Raw genomic sequence first — 10,206 nt, forward strand, 5'->3', positions numbered from 1 at the left:
GACTTTAAAGTGCATTAACCTTAACTTAATGAGTCTTGCAGAATTTGTATTAAGATATCTTGTATTTGATTTTACAATTTACCAAAAAAATTATTGTTACAATAGAACTCAGGTTATATATATTTTTTTTCTTTTAAGTGACATTGACAAGGTTTATAAAATTGCTTTTAATTGTGTTTCTGTTTTAGGTTTTCAGGTTTGCTTGGTTTAGATGATCTGTGTGAAGTTGATCAAGAACGTGGGTCTTTCCTCCAGCAGCTGAAGTCTTTAGTAGCTGTCAAGCAACTAATACTTCATGATACTAGTCTGTCAGAAGAAGATCGTCGTCTTCAACTTCATAATTTGGCTTTACCAGCAGCACCTGGTACACAAGGTGCAGGACCACCAGCAGTCAGATTGGAGGACCTGTGCTTGACTATGCAGTATGCTGCTCCTTCAAAACACTTTGGATATTCTGCCATTGAGTTACGTTCAGGTGGAGCTGATCAGGAAGTAACACTTGAAAATGTTGAGGATTACATTGATCTTACACTAAATTGGACTTTAGAAACTGGAATTAGAAGACAATTGGAAGCCTTTAGGGCAGGATTTTGCCAGGTGTTCCCAATGAAGAAGCTTGGTGCCTTTAGTCCAGATGAATTAAGACTTATGTTGTGTGGTGATCAGGTGCCTATGTGGACTAGAGAAGACATTTTAGCATACACTGAACCAAAGCTTGGGTACACAAGAGACTCGCCAGGATTTCTACGGCTCGTAAACATACTTGTAGGGCTTACTGCTGATGAGCGGAAGGCTTTCTTGCAATTTACGACAGGTTGCTCATCATTGCCACCTGGTGGTCTTGCCAATTTACATCCACGCTTGACTGTTGTAAGAAAGGTAAGCCGAGCTGTTATTTTATTATGAGTTTTTCATTGTACTGTAGATTTTATGGTAATGAGTTGCCTGGAAAGGTAAGAGGAAAAAGTTATTGATACACTGTTTGCATTTGAAAAGCATAAGAATATGTGGACTTACATATTCAAATTAATGCCCAAGATGTTTTCTAATTTTTTTTTTCCATAATTCCTTACCTGAAGAATACTGGAAGAGTTTACTGGTAAAATTATAATGCCTTTTGAAGAGTTGGAACCATCCATGACTTGCTGTGAACTTTGGCATTTACTTAGGATTATTGATACACTCTTAAGGGTTTCAGAAAGACTATGCCTTAGCCTAGATCTTGAGTAGGCTAAGCAGCATCCATGTAACAAATAATTTCTCCATCTGATCGATCTGCCTAGCTCTTTTCTTAGTGATGATAGTGGTTCCTGCCAAGTGCTGAAGAGTCACAGCATGAAGATTTCACTTTTTATTTTTTAAAAGTCAGTTTTGAAAATGTAACTTATGAGATGGCTATCACGGGCTTACTGTTTTCATGCTTAGCAGTTATCTTGAGTTCCTCTGCAAGTGCAGTTACCTCATGAGGAATAGTTACCTTCCTCCACTTCTCACAAGTAGCAGGAATTACAGATGGGCATTCTTAGACTAGATGGATGCATATAAGCACAACGTAGATATAAGATGGTATCCCAGAAAAAGAGCAACACAGGACTATATCAGTAGTAGTATACACTAGCTTACTGCCTGGTAGATTGGGAAATGAGGAGAGTAATTGTTGCTGGAATGCATAGTATTTGAGTGTAGTACCAATTATTGCTTGCCCTGGAGAAAATTAAAATCCAGAGTTTGGAAAATGTTTTCTACTGAATATGTATTATTGCTATTTGCCATTGTAAAGTTGGAACATCGGAAGATGGACCATCATGACCCTAAGAGTGGCTGAATAGTGTAATGAGTTTGACAAGACTATTAGTTCATTGACTGTATTTTATGTAAGCATGTATTTCTTACCGGAATGCAATCGTAAGTTTGAGAAGTTTTCTCGGTTGTGACATTCTCTTAAATTGTATGTCTATTAAGGTTACTTAGGTTAGGAGCTAGGCAGTGGGGAATTGCTGTAACCTAGCTGCATCATGTCCATAACTGGTGATGTGCTGTATTTAAAAATACAAACTTCAGATGAGAGGGTGAGTTCTGCCGTCTGTTCATAACTTTTATTTTTTTCTCATTTGTAAATATTAGCTTTGTTTTCGGTGTTCAAAGTTGGAACTGCTCTTGATCTCCCATGATTTCTTCTAATTGGGTTTAGTTTATGTAGTCATTAATTATATTTAAATAATTCAACATTAGATAATTTTAATTATAATTCTTTCGTAAGTTCTCAAATAGTAACATGAAATGAATTTAAAGTGTCATCACAGCTGGTGTTTTATGTTGCATTGCTTAAAATTGATGAGTTGAATACATTCATGAGAATTGACTGAGGGAACAATTGAATTGCACATTAATATTAGAACTGAACAGGGTAGCTTTAGAGAAAGGCGTTTGAATTTTGCATGTCATAGTAACACAGTTGCTTTAGCCCTGGGATTTAATTTGATAAGGATTTTTTCAATATTTCTTCCAAAAAATTCAACTAAATTGGAGAAACTAAAGTGAATGAAATAAGAGTAATAGAGGGTGAATTAATAATTCCAAGGAAGTCAGTTGAAGAAATGGATAAACTGATAGACCAAGAGTTATATACTGTAGTATTGACCAAGACTTTAGGACTTTTGCTTATAAATTTTGTCCTGACTATACCACAGTCTTCAAACATTCTAGGTACAGTATAACTCTCTTTATAATGTATAAATGAAAACAGTTGGGAGTAATAATCAACCAAGGATTTTCTGAGGAACACTTTTCAAGTAATTAACTCCATTCGTGCTTCCTTTATACCATCTTGCCATCTAACCTCCATATACATTACTTCTTAATGCAACTACTGTAAGGAGTTTTCTCCCAGTGTCACTTTTAAATCCTTTTATTTTATTGCATTATTTTCTGGATCTCATTATCTTACTCTCTATTTTCACTCCGTCAAGCACTGGATGGCTGAAAGTGTCCCAATGCTTGGCTGTATAGCCAAGTTTTATTCAGTATTCCCAGTACTCATAACATGTTCAAGTAGCCTTATTCCTTTATAATTTTTACCTCTTAGGGGGAAGTGCCATTATTGCACCTCTCGGTGAACTGTAGGCATTACTTGAGGTTCTCTGCAGCTTCCCTTCGGCCCCTAGCTGTAACCCCTTTCATTCCTTGTACTGTACCTCCAGTCGTACTCTCTTATTTCCATGTTACTTTCCACCCTCTCCTAACAGTTGTTTCATAGTGCAACTGTGAGGTTTTCCTCCTGTCACAATTGTAAAAACTTTCTACGTTCACTTTCCCTTTCAGCTCTGAAGAACACTTTCCCTTTTCAGCTCTGAATGACCTCGTAGGTCTTAGAGCTTGGCCTAAAGTTTGTTAGATTAATTTTATAATTTTTGCATTGTAGTGAACTTTTGACCGCCATTACAGACACCACCTTACTTACAAACAAGTTATGTTCTGGACCCCGTTTGTATGTTGAATTGTTTGTAAGTTAGTGACTGTACTCTTCATGCCTGTTTAAGTACAGCATGATATAAAATCAATACAGTGCTGTGTTTTTGTATGATATAAAATCAGTACAGAACTGTGGTTTTCATCCTAAAACACACTATACTGTACATACAATACCATACTGTATGTACAGAATAGGCGTGCTTAAAATTTGAATCTGCAGGTGGCTAAGGGGACTGCTCTGAACAAATTTTAATTTGCGACCCTGTTTTTGTTTTGTTGCTCTGAATGTTCGTAAGTAGGGTGGTGTCTGTACTGTAAGGGTCTTCTCCTACTGTTTACCATATGTTCATATAACCTGGTAGGCTTATGATTACTACCTCTCTGGCTGCTTTTATCAGGTCTTATTATTGTATGGTTCTTTGGCTTTGATATTTTTCATTTTCCTGAGGGTCCTTTAACCTTTAGAGTGTTTTCTGTTGGTCCCTTTATTATACCAAGATCCCTCAGGTCAAGAAAAAGGAAAGTAAATATTACTTTATGAAGAAACCAGTTGTAAGTGAATGGTCAGTTTACAAACCACTGTACTGTATAAAGCCCCCATAGGGAGGTAGTGCTGTCAGTGCACTGTAGGCATTACTGGAAGTTCTTTGCAGCGTCCCTCTGGCCCCCAAGCTGCAACGCCTTTCATTCCTTTTACTGTACCTCCATCTTATTCTCTCTCTTCAATCTTGCTATCCACCCCTCTCCTAACAATTATTTCATGGTGCAACTGCGAGGTTTTCTTCCTGTTACACATTTCAAGCTTTTCTACTCTCAATTTCCCTTTGGCCTAAATTCTATATTCCATTCCATTCCACAAACTATAAAGCAAAGAAATAACTTTGCACTGGTTTCAGGTTTTAAAACTACTAACTGGTCCCAAGTCCAGGTGTGCGTGCATTCATGTGTTTCTTGTTTGCTTTATATATATATATATACGTGTCATGCTTTATTAAGTGGTAAATGGAATACATTTTTTTTTCTCCTGTGACTAATTTTTTTTTTCTTCTCGGCTCTTTCTACTCTGTATACCTACAGTGTAGATAGCAGAATGAAACCTGAAATAAATCACACAGAAAAAATTGCACACTTACAGTTATATATAAATAAATCATCATTATTACAGTGCTTTCTGGTGTATTCTTTGTTCATATCTTAGTCTTCCAAAACGTGTGATTAAAATGAGGATAGAATTTAACCTTTTGGTGGTAATTTTGCCGTATAGACTTGAAGCAAACAGTAGCTTGATTCTGAATTGTTAAATGAGTTTTTAATTGTATAAAAGTTAATTTGCTGTTAATTGAAGTGATAATGACAAAAATAACATGGTGGTGGTTTCATTAGTACTGGAAGTAAATAAGTGTCTAAAAGTGCTGCAGGGAAGATTCACATAAGAGCCAGTAAAGACCCATACTCTTCAGACAACAGTTATGGACATTGCATTTCATATAGCCATATTTTAAAGATAGTTTGAAATGCATTACAGGGAATATGGTGTTTGGTATGGCTGGCAGTGAAATAGATTAGAATTTTGCCAGAAAAGTAGCGAGAACTTGAGGCTTTTACTTCCTGATAGAACTACAGGAAATTCTTGATCAGATGAGAATTTACTATGAATCTTCATAAGTTTAGGCATATCTATAGTCTGATGTATATTTAATGAGAACAAATCCTTTGGTCCATTCCCAAAAGAGTACAGAATTTTAATGTGGTGGTTTGGTGAACAATATAATTATTAATAAGTGAGAGGTATTCTGAAAAAGGGCTTTAAGAAGATGTATATTTTGAGCAATTTAATGGTACCATAATATATTGATAGAATTATTATTGTACAATCTGGTCTCAAAATTTTTTCCAATTTTCTTTTAGGATATTGATGAATAGCAAGTTTATAAACTCGAAAGGTTCTATAAGAAAGTAGTTTGTTCTTAATGAAACTTGGCTTTTCTCATTGGCAAGATAAATTTATTTTCCAGGTTGATGCTGGGGATGGCTCATATCCCTCTGTGAACACTTGTGTCCATTACCTGAAACTTCCAGATTATTCTTCTGAAAACATAATGAAAGAAAGACTTCTTGCAGCCACGCGGGAGAAGGGCTTCCATCTCAATTAAGCTATGAGCTGTATTATATAATATATATATATATAAATATATATATCTATATATAAAGACTCAGGTGTATATATTAGTAAAATTATGAAATTTTGTAAGAAAATGGAAGTGTTAATTCAGTGATAATAGTAATGGCAAGTTAAAAACAGTTTTGTGGTGGAAGAAAAATTGTTCTTCCAGTGAACGTTAATGTTCTCTGAATATTGTTCCATTTGGTAGGCATATGTAGCACTAAATTTGATTTTGGTTACAATGGAATGAGACTTTATTTCACTTTATTTGTAGTCTTCTTTTTTTGTACAATATATGCGATAAGTGTTTGTGTAAATGTTATTGAAAATGTGACGACGACATTTCACTAGTAGCCCATTATCATTACCTCTGTTGGAAGGGGGTAATTTCAGCCTTATTAGTAAAAAGATGATTTTAATAGGTGAACCATGTATACAGTGAACAAAACTTCTTTAAATAAAAGCTTTATTAACACTTTTTCAGTCTGGTTACAGTATGCACAAAGTTATCATATTTTCATTTGTGTGAAAGTGTCGAGTGGCGAAATATCCATATGACTGGTAGTGATGGATATATTGGCTAGTATTGGCCAGTTGTTGTTTTTATGTTGTCACTATTAGCTTATGTCTTTCTGTGATAAAAAATAAAGGCATTGCATAGGCAGCAAATTGTATATAGGTAAGTACATCACACAAGCATGCCACTGTATTAGTTGTTTTGATGTAGCAACAAACATGTGCATCAGCAGTGAACAATGACATTTCTTGTGGGATAACTGATTTTATGGTTGGGCAGCTCCCATCCATACAGTGTGTTTGGCTAACTGTAAAGGTTCATTCTAATTGTTGTTGATTGTTCTCCACTCTGCTTATTTGCAAAGATCTCATTAGGCATATCCACGATAATACATAAAATAGTAAGTGCTTGTATGTGTGATATTTCAAAGTGTTCATGTCTAACCATCCTTTATGATTTCATTTGTTGATAACAAATGAACACCTTCACACTTCCAATAGTGTTGTGGTATAGAATGGGAAGTTTTACATTAGTGCAGAAAACTTTTATTTTAAAATTTGGGTGGCTTGATTTTTATAGCTTAGTGCACAATTATGTAACCATGGTTCCTGTTTTGCATTGGCAACTGACTATGATATATGGATTTCCAGAACTGACTGACTGATCTTTCAAAGATGTTTCAGTCAAGCTCTGTGTTGTGCCTTATATTTTTTTATAATATTTCATCATTTAGCATAAGAGTTTTTGTTCATGCTGACTATAGTGTAAAATCAAAGTAACATTTAGTCTTGGTTTGGCACATTTTAAAAGGCTGAAATCAGTGCTTCGATTGTATACCCTTCTAAACCATTACCCGCTCAAAGCATTCGAATATAACTTGAAAGATACTGATGCACTAAAACTTTTCAGTGATTGTTGTTAACAAATCAAAAGACATGAGAAGTCATTGAGGAATAATTTTTCCATGTCATGCATATTGTGATTTGATTTCTGTGGATTTCAAAATCAAAGTTGAGTAAAATTGAATGTGCAATTGTAAGTTGTCACTAGATACCTATATTAGTGACCAAACTTTTATATAGGTTTTAATGACTCCAAACGTAGTCATACTAGTTATGATATTGTGCTTTCTAGTTTTTTTTCCCAGTTTTAATAGTATTTGGATGGTAGAGTCAGGAGTTTGAATGCTGATTACATTGTCTGCCAGTGCAATGCATGATGGAAGTAAACAATTGTCTAGGTTCAAAAGTGCCTGTACATTGTCATGATGTACTTACAGAGGATCTGTCTTGCTGCATATATGAATAAATATATATATTATATGTGTATTAAGACATGTATACACATACATGAAGTGAATGTATTTGTGTACATAAAATGTTTGTGTATATATGCATTCATACATGTATACTGACAAATATATCTTTCTGTGAAAGGATACAAAAAAAGAATAAAAATATTATACGTTGTGCTTTGTTACTTACCTTGTATTTTTTTGTGAGAGACTTTTTTACCCAATAAAGTACATGTAGTTCATGTTCTAAGCTTTTTAAAGTAGTCTGATAAAATGATGAAAACATAACTCAAAGTCACTCGAGATCAACTTTATGCTTGGTGATGTCCATTTTGATGACTGTCTGGTGGTCATTTTGAAATATATAAATAATGGGGTACACATCATTGTTCATACACAGAACAAACCATTGGTCTTAACACTCAACACTCCCCGCTCTGTAACGTCATCTGGGTTGCCATCAGCTACACCTATTGCTCCTGACTCCCTTATCCTTTCAGTTTGTGACAGAGTCGAAGGTGTCTTCATGAAAAGGTTCAGTCAACTGGAGGCTAAAGTATCGAAGAAGAGATGTCATACATCTCCTTCCTCCTCTTCATCTTCATTCACCCCTCATACTTTACCTGGGCCAAAGAAAACTGACACTATCTGCCAGAAATGGGTTGTAGGTGGTCTGCTGCTGCTCCTAACTACAGCCACCAATCTCCTTGTATCTTGTCTATCTCCCAATGCCACCAGTCACCCTGTAACTTTTTTTAACCGGACTCACCTGAGCTAGGGACCTTCTCCCTTATGTTAAGACTGCAGGTTTGTTAGTTATGAAAAATACAAACTGATTTAAAATTTGTCATTGGTTCACATATAGAGCAAACCTTTGGTCTTAACATAAAGGAGACTTACTCTTGGAGGGAGGATAGAGAGAGTCCCTGAACTGACTGGAGGTTCAGTTCACCCTAGCTCATTTCCTGGCCAAAGTAGGACATAGGAAGCAGTCATATGCCTCTGATCTACAAGGTTACTTGCCAACCAGACATCTGGGTTAGGAGACAGTGTAATTCCTGTTACACTGTCTTTTAAGGAAAATAAATAACCTTAATTGTCGGAGACAATAATTCCACATTAACCACCAACTTTGTCATTTCCTCTCTCTCCCTGTAAGAGAGAGGAGGGGCTTGGTTCCATAATTACTCTGTAATTATTCCTATATTAAAACTAATGGAATATGGCACACTCACCTGCATCTGACCAATTCTAGTGTAGGATGAATAATTTCTCTACTGCCTGCCAGTAGAAGGGAAAAATAGAGAGAAATCAAGACCAGTCATCCCATTCACTCTCAAAACCAACATAGGTAAGATACAAACTGTCCTGCTAAGGGCAGTCACCACCGGACCCAAGGAGAAGGTGTCCAAGGACCTATGGGCAACGTCCCACCGATAGAAGGATGTGAAGGTGGTTCGGTGTAGCTATGTACCAGCCTTTAAAATCCTGTGAACCGACAAGTTCTTTTTGAAAGTGATGGAAAGGCCTAGACCCCTGACAAGAGCTCTTGCAAGCACTGAATTGGCACCTGAATATGAAGTAGTATATGCTTTCTTGATTACTTCTCGTAGCCAAAAGGAGATAGTATTCTTGGACACTTCCTTCTTGTTCCAGCCTGTACTAACAAAAAGCTTTTGACAACCCGGTCTGAGATGTTGAGTCCTTTTTAGATAGCTACACAGTGCCCTGACGGGACATAAAAGTAATTCAAAGGGTCGTTACCAACAAAATCTCCAAGGGAAGGGATGGAAAAAGACTCGAATCTGTCGTCATGAACTAAGGGATTTTGAGTCTTGGCATCGAATTCTGGGACAAATTTAAAGGCTACTGACCCCCAACCCCTCATGTTTAACATCAAAAGAAAGTCTGTGTAATTAACAAACTTTGAAGAGGCCAAGGCCAAAAGAAAAACTGTCTCCAGGGTCAAATTTCTGTCTGATGAAGCTCTTGAGGAGTTGTATGTACTATGTGTGAGACTGCTAAGCACCAGTATTATGCCCCAATTCGGAGGATTAAGATCTCGTGGGGAACAGGACTGTTCAAAATTCCTGATGGGCATAGAAATTTCCCATGAAGGAAAAAGGTCTATCTCAGAAATTTCCCATGAAGGAAAAAGGTCGATCTCGTTCAACTGCAGAACTAACCTAGAGCGGCCCTACTAGTAGTTCCAACTCGAGAGAGACCACGTTGACGACACCAATCACAGAAGACAGCCCACTTTCCCCGGTACGGCTGTAGAAGATTTCCCGAGGTAACCAGACATTTCTGTCGCCACTCTACGAGAAAAGCCTTTTGCTCACAGGTGATACTTGGTAGTCTCCAACCATGAAGAGATAGGGACCCTACCAACCGGCACAGAAAGTTGTAACAAAGAGGTAGTATTTCTCTTGGTGCCTCTGTCAGTAAGGCTAAAAGATCGGGGTACCATTCTGTGCGTGGCCACAAGGGTCATTCTAAGGCTCTGAGAAATCATAAATCTCCTGATAACTTGGCGGATTAGGCAAAAGGGGGAGGAAAGGCATAAACATCTAGATTGTCCTAAGGATGTTAAAGGGCATCCTCCACCACAGCCCAGGGTTTTGCATGGCCCTGACCAGCTGCATATCCTCATCTTCATTAAGAAGGCTTCAGGATTGGTATTTTCTCAAATTGTAAGAGATCATTATAAAGAGGTTAATAGCACACAGTTTTTCAACAAAATAATTCTATGGAGCTGAA

At 36.7% G+C, this 10,206-nt stretch overlaps 1 protein-coding gene across 34 annotated transcripts in view; it reads left to right on the forward strand.

Moving 5' to 3' along the window:
• The window catches only part of Ufd4 (ubiquitin fusion-degradation 4-like), a 202,520-nt gene extending 196,756 nt beyond the window's left edge, over nt 1–5,764 (forward strand). For all 34 annotated transcript variants that reach the window (XM_067132895.1, XM_067132894.1, XM_067132899.1 and 31 more), the window contains 2 exons: nt 189–879; nt 5,487–5,764. In XM_067132895.1, the coding sequence (XP_066988996.1) occupies nt 189–879; nt 5,487–5,624 (829 nt within the window). In that variant the 3' untranslated portion in view covers nt 5,625–5,764. The remainder of the gene's footprint in view (nt 1–188; nt 880–5,486) is intronic.
• The last annotated feature ends 4,442 nt before the right edge of the window (nt 5,765–10,206 follow it).

This window comes from Macrobrachium rosenbergii, chromosome 32 (genome assembly GCF_040412425.1).
Source record: "Macrobrachium rosenbergii isolate ZJJX-2024 chromosome 32, ASM4041242v1, whole genome shotgun sequence".
NCBI lineage: Eukaryota > Metazoa > Arthropoda > Malacostraca > Decapoda > Palaemonidae > Macrobrachium > Macrobrachium rosenbergii.